At 37.1% G+C, this 15,084-nt stretch overlaps 1 protein-coding gene across 1 annotated transcript in view; it reads right to left on the reverse strand.

Moving 5' to 3' along the window:
* LOC307152184 (uncharacterized protein) overlaps positions 1-15,084 on the reverse strand; it is a 93,914-nt gene that overhangs the window by 18,042 nt on the left and 60,788 nt on the right. The window contains exons 8-15 of the mRNA XM_079860598.1: positions 14,441-14,491; positions 11,982-12,041; positions 10,592-10,651; positions 10,114-10,173; positions 7,216-7,275; positions 1,505-1,555; positions 576-626; positions 396-446 (exon numbers count right to left, since the gene is read on the reverse strand). Of these exons, the coding sequence (XP_079716724.1) occupies positions 396-446; positions 576-626; positions 1,505-1,555; positions 7,216-7,275; positions 10,114-10,173; positions 10,592-10,651; positions 11,982-12,041; positions 14,441-14,491 (444 nt within the window). The remainder of the gene's footprint in view (positions 1-395; positions 447-575; positions 627-1,504; positions 1,556-7,215; positions 7,276-10,113; positions 10,174-10,591; positions 10,652-11,981; positions 12,042-14,440; positions 14,492-15,084) is intronic.

Consider the following 15,084-nt stretch of genomic DNA (forward strand, 5'->3'; position numbering starts at 1 on the left):
AGTTTTGGTGCATTTTTACAGTAACATACTGTAGATTACAGTAAAGAACTGTACAATTAACAGTAAATTACTGGCAACAGTGTTGCCAGTATTTTACTGTAAAAAAACCCGGTAAGGTCTAACAGTGTTGTTTAACAGCAATGGTGCAAAACTCAACATCAAAGACTTTTTATGTTATTATGAGAAATTTAAATCTATTTTCGTGTCACCACAGTGTACTTAATGAATGGGAGGTACTGAAATCTATTTGTGGTGGTCAATGTTGATATTGTGGCAGGCCGCCACAAATAAATCAATGTATGGGAACACTGTGTTAAATTAAACTCAGATGATGAACTGTGTTCTTCATGAGGGTTTCTTTTAAAAGGCCATATTCAGTCTAGAGTCATCCTCACCTGTAGATGTAGAACTAGTAGATATTGTGGAAGTGACCGGCTGTAAAGTAACTGAAACAATAGCAGATAGAAATAGATGCTAAATCAGACTCAGAGGCTGAATTACTGTGATCTCCGTGAAGACAATTGTTAGGAGGAGCTGCTTTTGAGAGCTACATTTCAGCCCGGCAACATGCTCACCTGCAGTAGTGGGACTGATAGATGTTGTGGAAGACATTGTCAGCAAATGACCTGTACAATTTACGAGATGGAAAGAGATGCCAAGTCAGAAATTAAATTCTGTGTTCTTCATGAAGACATTAATTATGTAGGGTTGCATTTCAATATCAGTCCAGTAAAACACCTGTAGTAGTAGAACTAGTAGATGTTGTGGAAGTGATGGCAAAGTGATGCTGTAAAGCAACTAAAACAATAACAGATGGAAACCGATGTTAGATCAGATTCAGATGCTGTACTCCATGAAGACAATTATTAAGAGAATATTTTTTGAAAGACACATCTTAGTCCAGCAACACATTAACCCAGGGGTTTTCAAAGTCTAAGACAGTGGGCCTCCATTTTGACACAACTTACCCAATGGCACACAACTTTGCTCATCTTAATGGCGACTGTCATGTAAATAGGCAGATTGGATTTTATGAAGCATTAGGCAACGTCTCCGCGGTTTAATGACGAGAGCAGCCCCAAAGCGCATCTGCAAAGTGATGGGTGGCCGGACGAAACGTTGTGTCGTCGTAGGAGAGGAATGTGGACAAACGCCATTGCTCCTCGTTAAAGCCAATATTTAAACACAATATGCTCCCGCCAGTACTGAGATCTCTCTCGCACACAATAACTGAAGCACATGCGCAGGCTGCAATGATGGCACTTTTCATCCTCCTCTGCCTCAAAATCATGGTGATGTTTGGCGAACTTAGCATATATTGCAGAGCTAGCATCAAGCATTTTTCGAGTTTTCGCATTTTTCGCTAGCATCAAGCATTCCATCTATGCAAGAGAATTTAACCCTTTAAGCATGTGCGATGTTTCAGATAGAATGGCAAGTGTAAACACATGAATCGGATACAGTTGAAAGAACGTGTAAACGGACGGGTTATCATCATCCTCACCTGAAGAAATTGAACTAGTAAATGTTGTGGAAGTGACCGGCTGTAAAGCAACTGAAACAATAACAGATGGAAAATTAAATCAGGCTCAGATGTTTCATTAGGAGGAGTTTATCTTGAAAGCCACATTCAGAACCATGTGTAACCCCTCACTCACTCCTTCCGGGCCCCAAATCCGTGTCTCTGGCGTGGGCGTCAGGTGCTCTAACAAGGAGGTTATGGCTGCAGCATCTAGCATCAGTGGCTAGAGCATCGCTTGAGATCAGAGGAGTGAGGTTTATAAGCACTGGGACTACTAGCTGGCCTTCGATAAATGTTCGATAAATTGTACAGATCTTTTTATGCTCAAACAGCAACATCACACACTAACTAAAGTTGAAAAAGCGAATAGGACCCCTTTAAAAGTCTGTGGCGTGATTTACTAAGCATTTAATCTGCAGAGTTTATGTAATTGTGTTTATGGCGCAGCAAGCAGTCTGTTGTATGTAATTGCAGTGAGGATACACAGTCTACGCTATGTATATGAGAAATGGTTCAAGTGAAATAAGCATTTGTGCTTTCAACAGGGTTAACGTGTTTAGCTGCATAACTTGAATGATGCTGTAACAGTCACCCGCTGGAGTGCCCATGAGAGCCACCAGAGGGCACTCCACATCAGACTATTGTCATTCAAGACTAATCAGCCATGATCACATTCACCTGTGTCTCATCTTGTTCACTCACCCTATAATAGCCTGGTTTTCACATTCATTCCCTGTGAAGTCTTGTTTAGTGTTACACTGTAATTCCGAGCATTCTCCCTGGTTCCATGTCTCTTGGTTTTGGATTTCTTGCCTGTTCCGTGGATTACTCTTTTGGCCGTATTCCCTGCCTTGTTGTGTTTGTTTGTATGCACTGCCTGCCTGTGTTTGACCTTGCCTGTAGTTTGGATTATGTCTTTGGATTACTCTGTTCAATAAACACTGCATTTGGATCCTCAACCTTTGTGTCTCAGAGCAGTTTGTGACAGATGCATTCATTTATTTTCAAGGGCAAAGTTTTCATTAGCTATGCTAATGTGTGCATGCAGTCCCAGTTAACAGACTTTTGTTATAATAACGTTCTCCAAATATTCAGTGTTGATTCTGGGAACGTGAAAAATGTCCAGTTTTCTTGACGTTAGAGGAACGTGTTTTAAAAGGTATAATGTTCCTCAAACGTTCTTTCAACTTAATTTTCATTTAAAATTCAACATTATAGGAACGTTGATTTCTAACATTCCAAGAACATAAAAATGTCCAGTTTCCTTAATGTTACTAGAATGTTATTTAAAGGTTAGTGTGATGTTCCTGAAACATTCTTTCAATCATCTTTCGAAAGAGTAATAAGAACACAAACTAAAACTTTATTCAGAAAGACATTAACTCTCTGAAGATCTGATTAAACAACTCCACCAACAGCATTACCAGCTTCACTTATTACTAACCAGACTGACTTTATTTCTGTCACACGTCTACAGAAGATCTTATTGAGAATTAACAGAGGTTTAGATGTTGATATCTTATTGAAAATGTTTGGTTTGAGGTCATCATTATGGAGATCAGTGTTTGATTTAGTTGGGCTCTTGACCCTTTACTTTCATTTTGTGTTTTATCAGCAATTGCAAATGTTTATGGAGAACGACAAACACCTGCATATATGTATATATGATCATATATTCATATATCATATATTCATATATGATATGTGAAATCTAGAGCAGCTGGGAAAAGCTGTGTAACTGTTCAGCTTTATCTGAATTGGCTGTACAGCCTGTAAATCATCTAAAGAAAATGTTTTGTAAGGAAGGCTCTGCAATTTTCTCATGTCTCAAGCTTTCTTGGGGGTTATTTCTTGTAAGTTACATGTGGATCAGCATTATGCCTTGCATGCTCACAGCAATGTCTGTGAATGTATTGGCAGTAGAAAGTCTCAGAGACTTTCTCAGCAGTAGCAACAGCATAGCAGATCTATTCCAACAAGAACAAATACATTAGCATTGCCATTTCCATTAACATGCCAATCTGTGTTACCATACCAATCTCTCAGAGAGTTGTCATGACATAAATATTGTTATTATTATTAAAACTACACTGCATTTATATCCTGCTGGTTTCTGAGTTCGCCTGTGTAATAAAAAGATTTTATTCAAATTATTTAAAACTATTGCATTAAAGGTAGGGTAGGTAAGAATTTTGTTTGTTTTGTTTGTTTAAAGGTGCAATGTGTGATATTTCTGAGGATCTATTGACAGAAATGCAATATAAGATCCATAACTATGTTTTCAGTGGTGTATAAAAACCTTACTTAATGAACCGTTATGTTTTTATTACCTTAGAAGGAGTCATTTATATCTACATAACCGCAGGCACCCCCTTCTATGAAGGTCGACATATTGTGACGTCATGTTTCTACCGTAGCCGACAGCGAACAAACAGGGCTACAGAGCGCGTTTCGTCACTAACTTGAATGAGAAGCAGCAGAAAAAGACGCAGCAGAATACTCAGGTTGTCCCTGACTCTGCAAACGTGGAGAAAAACATGCTGTCTGAATGACGCCTCGGACATCGTAACGGTAGCTATTTCCCCTTACCTAGCTGCTTTGATGCTCTTATCTGATACTAACTAGCATGGAAACAGGCTATGGTAAAGACAGTGAATAAAAGACTAACACAATGATGAACAAGTAAAAATAACAATCACAATAACATGTGGTTTTACTGAATAATTAAGTAAATATAATTTAATATAAAATATAATATAAAGAAACCTCATTGCTTGACTTGCTACTCTCTGCTGACTCAGACGACGACATCTTCCGATCCTATGTCGGCCGCCGTAGCTTCTCATTCGAGTTTGAAATTTGAGGGATGTGCAGTGAGTGACTGACTGTTTGCAATTCGCAAACCTCACCACTAGATGCCGCTAAAAATCACACACTGCACCTTTAAACTGTCTTTATATACCAATACATAATTAAAATGTAAGTGCTCTGAAAAAGAGAGTATAAAAATCGAGTGACTGTAGACCTTTTAATCTGCAATAAACACAGCTCATTATTTCCATCCGGGACGAAACAATTGATTGGTTTGGGCAACTGTCACTCTCTCTCGCAACCATGGCTACCACCCCTGTTGCTACAAGATCTGCCCATATGCATCATGGAAACTCTTACATGCAAAACACCATAGAGCCCGACCGATATATCGGCGGGCCGATATTATCGGCCGATATTAGGCATTTTCCAAACTATCGGTATCGGCATTTATAATGGCCGATAAATGAATATTTCGAATATTCGTTCGGTGGGTTGGTATTCGATTTGAAAATTTGACATTTGAATATTCCTTTTCTTTTTTTTTTTGTTTTGCACACCTGGGATCCCCCGCGAAACAGTTCTCATTCGCACTTGAATAAGGCCGGCGACACACTGGCTGCGTGGCGTGAGCGTCTCAGCTGCGTGGCATGTTCGTTTTTATTTTGGCTCCCATGTTAACAGGTTGGAGTTTGCACACTGCCTGTGTGAGACACGCGTCTAAAATGCGGCTCGAGCCACGCGGAAAGGCTAGAGCGCAGAACAGCGGAGTTTGTGAAGTGCATGCCTGAGCTTGTGTTTTGGGTTAAGCTGCGTTGCTTTGACATTGTGGAAAATAGAATAATAGTAGAAACAAAATGTATTAGCCTTTTTACCCCTTATTATCAATCTAAATTAATCTTGTTTTTAATTTAACTTAATTTCGTTTTTCTTTATTTAAATTTCATTTTTCTTTATTTAAATTTCGTTTTTCTTTATTTAAATTTCGTTTTTTCTTTATTTAAATTTCGTTTTCCTTTATTTAAATTTTGTTTTTCTTTATTTAAATTTCGTTTTCCTTTATTTAAATTTCGTTTTTCTTTATTTAAATTTCGTTTCTCTTTATTTAAATCTACCCTTTACTGTGTCAGTAATTTGTTAGTCAGAAAAATATTAGACTACCTTAAAAGTATTGCTTAATTTAACAGACGTGTGCGTTTTATATCACTGCAGTGTCCGTTCTCGGAGCATAATGGATAAGTTGGCATTGCTTTATTTCGTTTTCAAATACATTTAAGAGAAAAGACTTGTCAAGAAGCTTATTTTATTAATAATTTCATTTAGCCTATATAACTTTTGGTTCATTTTGTTTTTATTACTCGGGCAACAAGTTTGTTTTTGGACATTTGTTTTCTTTTTAAATTGCTGTTGGTCATTTGATTGACTGTTTAAAACACAATAGATATTATCAATGCACTTTTTGGATAAAACTGCAGTGTATTTTGGCCATGATCAATGCATTGTCACTTTAATTCAGTGTAAGCGGCGCAGCAAAAATAGACTCGGCGCCGAAACACCCGCTGCACTGCTGTTCACGCGACGCTCCTGCTGGACGCTCACGCGCTGCTCCTGCTCCTGCTCCCGGTGTGAATGCACTCATTGATTAACATGGACGCCGAAAAAAATACGCGCTGCTCACGCGCCAGCCCTGCCCGCGTGAGGTGCACCGCTTCCCGCTCGTGCTGTTCTGTAGTTTACTAAAAGTTTATTAATTCTGAACGTGTGGCATCTCGCGTGTCCATCTATAGGCTATTGCACCAAATGCGACACTACACTCCCTTGTGAAGTCGATTGGATGAACGGTTCTCGAAATAATCAAAATGCAAATGGACATTTGACAGACGCTATCAAAAGCGACTTACACTGCATTTCAAGGTACACATTTACAATCTTATCAGTTCTTGTTTTGAACCCATGACCACACACACACACGGAATGACCTTTGTCTTGTTTAATAATAATACAAATAATGATGATAATAATCATCATCATTGATTTTTTTTAATTATTACTGTCAATATTAATAATAATAGTTGATTTTTTTTTTTTTTTTGTTCAAAGGTTGTTTTCATATCTTAAGTTTCTAGTTTTATAAATAATATTTATCAGAACTGTTCATGTTTTGTTACGCGTTTCTGGATTTTTTAAAAATATATATATCGGCCGATATATCGGAATATCGGATTTTTAAATCACCAAATATTTGTATCGGTATCGGCCTTAAAAATCCTTTATCGGTCGGGCTCTATAACAAATGCACATGAGCAGAGGTAGAAAGGGGGAGGAGGGTGCCGCAAGTGAGACTTTTTTACTACAGTGTTGTGAAATATACGGCCCACAGCTGTAGGGGGAGCTCGTTGAGAAAACATGCAACAACAAAAGGGAAAATCGGCGAAGAAATGGCTAGAGAGTTGCCATGTTCCCCTTTAAACACACACTAAAAAGAGCTCATGTAGATATAAGCACTCTGTTCACCTCTGATCATCTGTATCTACATACACAAACACACTCACACATGTTCATTTCTAGAGATCCACAATCATTCAGCCAAAACAAAATCCAACAGAGGAAACATCAGACTATATTACCAGCTGGGGTTGTTTCTAGTTTGGTTGTTGTACCGGTGGTGGGGTTGTAAGTAACAGCTGAAAAAAAAAAAATGACTGATGAATACTAATGAATTAAACACACTAAAAAGAGCTCATGTAGATATAAGCACTCTGTCCACCTCTGATCATCTGTATCTAGATACACAAACACACTCACACACATGTTCATTTCTTGAGATCCACAAACATTCAGACAAAACTCAATGCAAAAGAGGAAACATCAGACTACATTACCAGCTGAGGTCGGTTCTGGTGTGACTGTTGTACCGGTGGTGGTGATGGTGTGAGTAATCTCTAAAAAAAAAAAAAATCTGTGGCTTAGTAGATTTTACAGTAAGATTTAACTTTATTAACTTAATAAAATCTCCGAATATCGTTTACTTGATTGTTTGAGTTAAACATACCAAAATAATTAACTAAAAATCCAACAGGTAATTTTATCTCAAATTTACAGTTATATTTAAGTTTTTTTCACTAAAATAATTTAGTATTTGACTAACCAATTATTTATTTATAATACACTTAATATATTTGTGAAATTTCAATCAAAATATTTGAGAGTGGATAATTAAACTGATCTGTTTAAAGAAACAAAAATATGACTTAATTCAAATTAATATTATTAATATATAACACACTCTTAAGAAATTGAGTAAGTTTACTCAATTTAAACAATGCACCCCTCCCCCACTAGCCTGGTTAAAACCAGACCATTCTCAGTAGTAACTGAGTTATGGTCTGGCAAAGTTTCATTAATAACTCATTTCCAAAGGGGCGTCACCAACGGACGACGCTCAAATGCCTCTGTGCGCAATTGGATAGACCTAAAACCAATCAGAGCGATAGTCATCGTGTAAAGCCATATGCTGCGTCCCAATTCGCCTAAGTTACACTACGCCATAAAAGTATGTACTCTTTTTGTGAAGAAAATGTATTTACTTTTGAATGTGTAGCAAAAAAGTAGGCAAGCTTTGGGACATACTACTTCGTCATCTTTATCGGACGGATCTGTCGCGTGCATCCTGTCACCCTGTCAATCCTCTTGTCACAGTTAAAATCCTCTATTAAATCTAATTTAATTTCCTACCGTTTCGGAGAGAAATGTAGTAGCACGTTCATCTGCCAGTGGGTCTTTCATGGAGACTGTCCTCTTGTGTTTGCAATTTGAATATAATAATGCATTTAAAAGTTGGTGCGCTTCCCCAACAGACGTCGCTCAAATGCCTCTGGGCGCAATTGGATAGACCTAAAACCAATCAGAGCGATCGTCATCGTTTAAAGCCCGCCCCAACGTTTCTGATTGGTGCCGTGATTTTGACGGATTAGAAATGGTCTTGAATGAGCTCTTTGCCAGACTACTTGCAGAGCAAATCTAAATTTGCCAGAAGTTGTCTGGGTTTTCCCAGTTTACTCCCCCACCCTCTGACGGTTGAGTGAGTGCGGGCTGTTTGAACTCTCTCCAGTCCAGAACAGTTCTTCTCTTCTCAGCGTCGCAGAATTAGTGCATTTCCTCTGTGAAATTCAGGTGTGTGTATGTTTTATTTTATCTATAAAATCATTACTGTGCTTTAAATCATTTTATTTAATGCAAAACAACATACAGGTGTAATTCCACACCTAAACGAGTCGCGCCTGTCTTTTTGCGTGATTGAAATGCCTTGCATAAAACACACAACTTTATTCCTAATGATAATGATTATAATTAATTTGGATGCTAAAATGTCCTCAGAACTGCGCACTGTTTGTTTATTGGCAGGTTATGGAGTCAGTCGCTCACAGTATCTTTCGGCTATGAGTGAAACGCAGGACGGCGGTCTGAAGTTTGAAGTTCACCCGCAGAGCACGAGTCCGTCTCCGGCATGAGAACCAGCGCTGATCCGGTGGAGATTGGTTAACAGACTGGTTGATTACACTTGAAATAGGCAACCTGAATGTTTAAATGTTTCAATTTTACTTCTAAAATGTTTGTTAAATGAGTTTAAATTTAGGCAATATTGTGTAATATTGTAATGTTGTGAATGTTGTGAACAATTTGAGAACAAAGTATAATTTTCACGGTTTGACGTGATATGATAAGCGATCGTTAGATTTAATCGGCGCGATTTACTGCAATGCTTTTTTACCCCTTAGTTGGTTAGAACAAAAGTGGATGTTACTTACTCGTTCAGACGACATTTTCCGGTGAAAATTCTTATGTTGGTCATACTTCCAAAAAGTATAATCTGTGATTGCGAATGACAGTATCCACACCACCAGCTCGGTGATTGACAGCCGCACATTCCCCTCAAAACACTGGATTCATCCGCGCTGTGCCATGCCGAGACACAACGCACGTAAAGTTGATAATTCTGCGAATAACTGCAATTGCAGATTTCGAACTGAGATGGCGTCAAAGTACCCTGGTAATCCAGAGTTCTCGCGAGAGCACAAGTTGAATTTGCTCAGCGAGTTACTCTGGTGTCGAGCAATGGAGCTCATTAAATATGCCCCTCGATCTGAGCTGCACCAATCACATCGGGTTATCTGATATAGGCGGGCCAGAGGCGAGCTAAACGGATGATGACAGCGATGTGACGTCGAAGTCATTAGTAAACATTGCAAGATGGCTATGGATGAACACCACTTGTTTGATACGGCTTTGGCCGCTACAATGAAGGAGTTAGACTTGGCCGTTTCTCTAAAAGAGGAACAGAAGACGGCGCTCGAATCTTTCCTTTGCAAGAAGGACGTTTTTGCTCTTTTGCCGACCGGATACGGTAAGAGTGTTATCCAGTTGCGTGCAGTGAGATTTTCAAATGCATGCTTGGTGCCGCCCCTCGAGGTGGCCGATTTTCATTAGTCGACGCCAGACCATTAATCTTTTAGATTTAGGGATTTCCAGGCTAGCGACAAAGAGGAAAAACTGCGGACTGCAGCTTTAAGATTTACTTAATCTTTTTTAAGTAAAGAATTTACTTAAAATTCAGATTTACTTAATTTTTTTACTTGCATTTACTCAATTCATACAGCATATTTCATTGATCTCACAACTTTAAAATTTACTCTTTTTTTTTGTGTGTGTGTAAAAATGTTTCACCAAAAAAATAATAGTTAAACTTTTTAGAGTGCAGAGGAAACATCAGACTACAATACCAGCTGAGGTCGTCTCTGGTGTGACTGTTGTACCGTTGCTGGTGATGGTGTGAGTAATCTCTAAAAAAATAATTCTGTGGCTTAGTAAATATTACAGTAATATTTAACTTTATTAACTTAATAAAATCTCTGAATAGTACTTTTATACTTAAGATTTACTTAATCTTTTTACTTGCATTTACTCAATTCATACAGTATATTTCATTGATCTCACAGCTTTAAAATGTACTAATTTTTTTTTAGTGTAAAAATGTTTCACACAAAAAATTTAGCAAATCATAGTTCAACTTTTTAGAGTGTAACAGCTGAAAAAATAATGACTGATGAATACTAATGAATTAAACACACACTAAAAAGAGCTCATGTAGATATGAGCACTCTGTCCACCTCTGATCATCTGCACACATGTTCATTTCTAGAGATCCACAAACATTCAGACAAAACACAATAGAACAGAGGAAACATCAGACTACATTACCAGCTGAGGTCGTCTCTGGTGTGACTGTTGTACCGGTGCTGGTGATGTTTTGAGTAATCTCTAAAAAATAATTCTGTGGCTTAGTAAATATTACAGTAATATTTAACTTTATTAACTTAATAAAATCTCTGAATATTACTTTTTTACTTAAAGCTGCAGTCCGTAGCTTTTTTGGGTTAAAAATTATCCAAAATCATTTTTTGAGCAAGTACATAACCAGCCAGTGTTCAGAACTCTCTGCTTGCCGTAGCTCGATTCAAAATCGTAAGCTTGTAATAATGTATTTAACTCCAGTGGTACTGGTGGATTTCCGCGGGAAATTCGAGCATGTCTTTGCGTCATTACGTCACAACTGTGCACACAAAGAAGAGTCTCGGCTAGTAGGCTATATTGCGTGTGAGGATGTTGGAAGTGGAGATTTATAGCCTTTTCTCACAGCACTTGATATAATTAAACTTATCAATTTGATGGCGGATCCACAAAAGGTTCAAATGACAATCACCAGTGACAACTGGAGATTCATCCGTTGTAAAACGCGAAAGACTTCGGAGAAAAAAAGAGACTGCTACCGGCCCATGCGAAAACAAGGACAAATATCGGAAGGGAATTAAATGTAGTCATGCAATGCTGATGTTGTTAACATTAACAATTTGAGAACAAAGTATAATTTGCACGGTTTGACGTGATTTGATAAGTGATTGTTAGATTTAATCGGCGTGATTTACTGCAATGCTTTTTTCCCCTTAGTTGGTCAGAACAAAAGTGGATGTTACTTACTTGTTCTGACGACATTTTCCGGTGAAAATTATGTTGGTCATACTTCCAAAAAGTAGAATCTGTGATTGCGAATGACAGTTTCCACACCACCAGCTCGGTGATTGACAGCCGCACATTCCCCTCAAAACACTGGATTCATCCGCGCTGTGCCATGCCGAGACACAACACACTTAAAGTTGATAATTCTGTGAATAACTGCAATTGCAGATTTCAAACTGAGATGGCGACAAAGAGGAAAAACTGCGGACTGCAGCTTTAAGATTTACTTAATCTTTTTACTTGCATTTACTCAATTCATAGTGTATATTTCATTGATTTCACAGCGTTAAAATTTACTAAATTTTTTTGAGTGTAAAAATGTTTCACCAAAATAATTGAGTAAATCATAGTTAAACCTTTTAGAGTGATAACAGCTGAAAAAAAAATAATGACTGATGAATACTAATGAATTAAACACACACTAAAAAGAGCTCATGTAGATATAAGCACTCTGTCCACCTCTGATCATCTGTATCTAGATACACAAAAACACTCACACACGTGTTCATTTCTAGAGATCCACAAACATTCAGACAAAACACAATAGAACAGAGGAAAAATCAGACTACATTACCAGCTGAGGTCGGTTCTGGTGTGACTGTTGTACCGGTGCTGGTGATGTTTTGAGTAGTATCTAAAAAATAATTCTGTGGCTTAGTAAATATTACAGTAATATTTAACTTTATTAACTTAATAAAATCTCTGAATATCGTTTACTTGATTGTTTGAGTTAAACATACCAAAATAATTGACAAAAAATCCAACATTTAATTTGATCTCAAATTTACAGTTATATTTAAGGTTTTTTTCACTAAAATAATTTAGTATTTGACTAAACAATTATTTATTTATAATACACTTAACATATTTGTGAAATTTCAATCAAAATATTTGAGAATGGAGAATTAAACTGATCTGTTTAAAAAAAAATCAATATTACTTAATTCAAATCAATATTATTAATATATAACACACTCTTAAGAAATAGAGTAAGTTTACTCAATTAAAACAATGCACCCCTCCCCCACCCTGACACAACTCAACGGTTGAGTGAGCGCGAGCTGTTTGAACTCTCTCCAGTCCAGGGGTCTCATTTATAAAACTGTGCGTAGGAACCTTACTAAAAGTGTACGTGCGCCCGAAAGCCAACAAAGGCGTACGCAAAAAAATATTGAGACTTATAAAACCGTTCGTACGCCATAAATCAAATAGTGTATAAAATACATTTCAGAGAAAGTTTTTCTCACTCTTTCCCTCTGGCCGAATTGTATTTTTAATGGAAACAGATAGGCCTTGGGCATTATTTGCACGAAACTATTTTCTCAGACATTCTGGTATTATCATGATAAGCAATTCTCTGTGGTTAAAACATTTAAACACAGCACGCTACAGGAAAAGTGTTCAAAAACATCGCATCCACAACAAATATTTCTATTGACTGAATTTGAATATAAAAAAATGTTGTAACTTCTCAGTAATGATTTCATGTTTAAGTGTTTAACTCAATTAATTTGAATGGCATATTTAATCTAAATGTTTATATCAGAAGTAAAACATAGTTTAAATCATTATTTTATTTATTTAAACTGGTATTTGCGTCAGTTTCACTAAACGGCCCAACGCGCTCGCTGGCGCGGACATTTAAGAAGGGATGGATATTTGCTTCAAGTGATAGGCTTGGTGAGTGAAAGTATATTTGTATAATCTTTCTGTATATGTTTAATTTTCTTTAGATTTTCTGTCTAAAAGTGACCAAAAAGACACAACTCCAGCTCACCATCGGTGTCGCCAAACTGCTCCATCTCCAAAACTTTCGTACGCATGGGTCAGAGTTTGCGTGCAGGTGCGCACATTTTCCCGTCAAGTTTGTCTTTATAAATCACAACTTATGCTTCGGAAGTGGCGTACGCCTCTTTCAGGGCCTGTTTTGTGCGTACGCAACGGTTATAAATGAGGCCCCAGAACAGTTCTTCTCTTCTCAGCGTTGCAGAATTGGTGCATTTCCTCTGTGAAATTCAGGTCTGTGTATGTTTTATTTAATCTATAAAATCATTACTGTGCTTTAAATAATTTTATTTAAAGCAAAACAACATAGAGGCGTAATTCGACACCTAAATGCCTGTCTTTTTGCGATTGAAACGCCTTGCATAAAACATACGACTTTATTCCTAATGATAATGAATATAATTAATTTGGATGCTAAAATGTCCTCAGAACTGTGCACTGTTTGTTTATTGGCAGGTTATGGAGTCAGTCGCTCACAGTATCTTTCGGCTATGAGTGAAACGCAGGACGGCGGTCTGAAGTTTGAAGTTCACCCGCAGAGCACGAGTCCGTCTCCGGCACGAGAACCAGCGCTGATCCCTTGGAGATTGGTTAACATTTGATTACACTTGAATTAGGCTACCTGAATGTTTAAATGTTTCATTTTTACTTCTAAAATGTTTGTTAAATGAGTTTAAATGTAGGCAATATTGTATCTACATGTTAAAACTGTGTAAAATTTGCTGTATTGCTCATCGACAATAAAGGCCAATGTCATGTATACTGGTGGTTGTATGGAATTGTATTTTACAAAGATTTAGAGGAAATAAAAAAAAGTCAATATTACTCATAAATAAAAACAGTTAATATTACTCATAAATATATATTTTTAAATGTTTAAATGTTAAATTGTTTCTACTCAATTTTATTTGTTAATGTACCAGATGCAGTTACTCAGATTTACTTAATCTTTTAACTTGCATTTACTCAATTCATACAGTATATTTTATTGATTTCACAGCTTTAATATTTACTACATTTTTTTGAGTGTAAAAATGTTTCACCAAAAAAATTGAGTAAATCATAGTTAATGACTGATGAATACTAATGAATTAAACATACACTAAAAAGAGCTCATGTAGATATGAGCACTCTGTCCTCTGATCATCTGTATCTAGATACACAAACACACTCACACACGTTCATTTCTAGATCCACAAACATTCAGACAAAACACAATGCAACAGAGGAAACATCAGACTACATTACCAGTCGTCTCTGGTGGGACTGTTGTATTGGTGCTGATGATGTTAGTAACAGCTGAAAAAAAAAAATGACTGATGAATACCAATGAATTAACAAACACACAACAAAAATAGCTCATGTAGATATACATAGACTGACTGTTCTATCAACACCTGAAAAAATAATGACTGATGAATACAATAAAAAAAAAATTAAAAAAAATCACAATAATACTGCGGTCAAAGGGCACATGTAAATATATTTACCAGCAGAGTATGAAATAATCACCACTTTGCCTGACCAAACCTTACACATGAAAATTGTACTGACAATTGTAAATGAAGTAAGGTTGTATTAAATCTACTGCTTGGGCACCAAATAATTCTGACAACACTAGAAATCCAATTAAAGTACTTCATGCTTAAACCCCATAAACTAAACTATCTTGATAAATGCAGATCTAAGCAATATGAAAATATTTGTGTCCTAGAGTCTTGACCAGAGGGTAAGCAGGCAGGTTATGTAGACTCCAGGGCGGCGCCAACAACTCGAGAGACCAGGGAGGATGGTCCTTCGTGGCCTTGCTCAGGACCCCAGGTTCGGCCATCATGGACACGGGCATATGTACTCTAGACGAGAACTGGAGTCGTCTCTGTAATCTAGACAGG

This window comes from Squalius cephalus (assembly GCF_949319135.1).
Source record: "Squalius cephalus genome assembly, chromosome: 2".
In the NCBI taxonomy this organism is placed as follows: Eukaryota; Metazoa; Chordata; class Actinopteri; order Cypriniformes; family Leuciscidae; genus Squalius; species Squalius cephalus.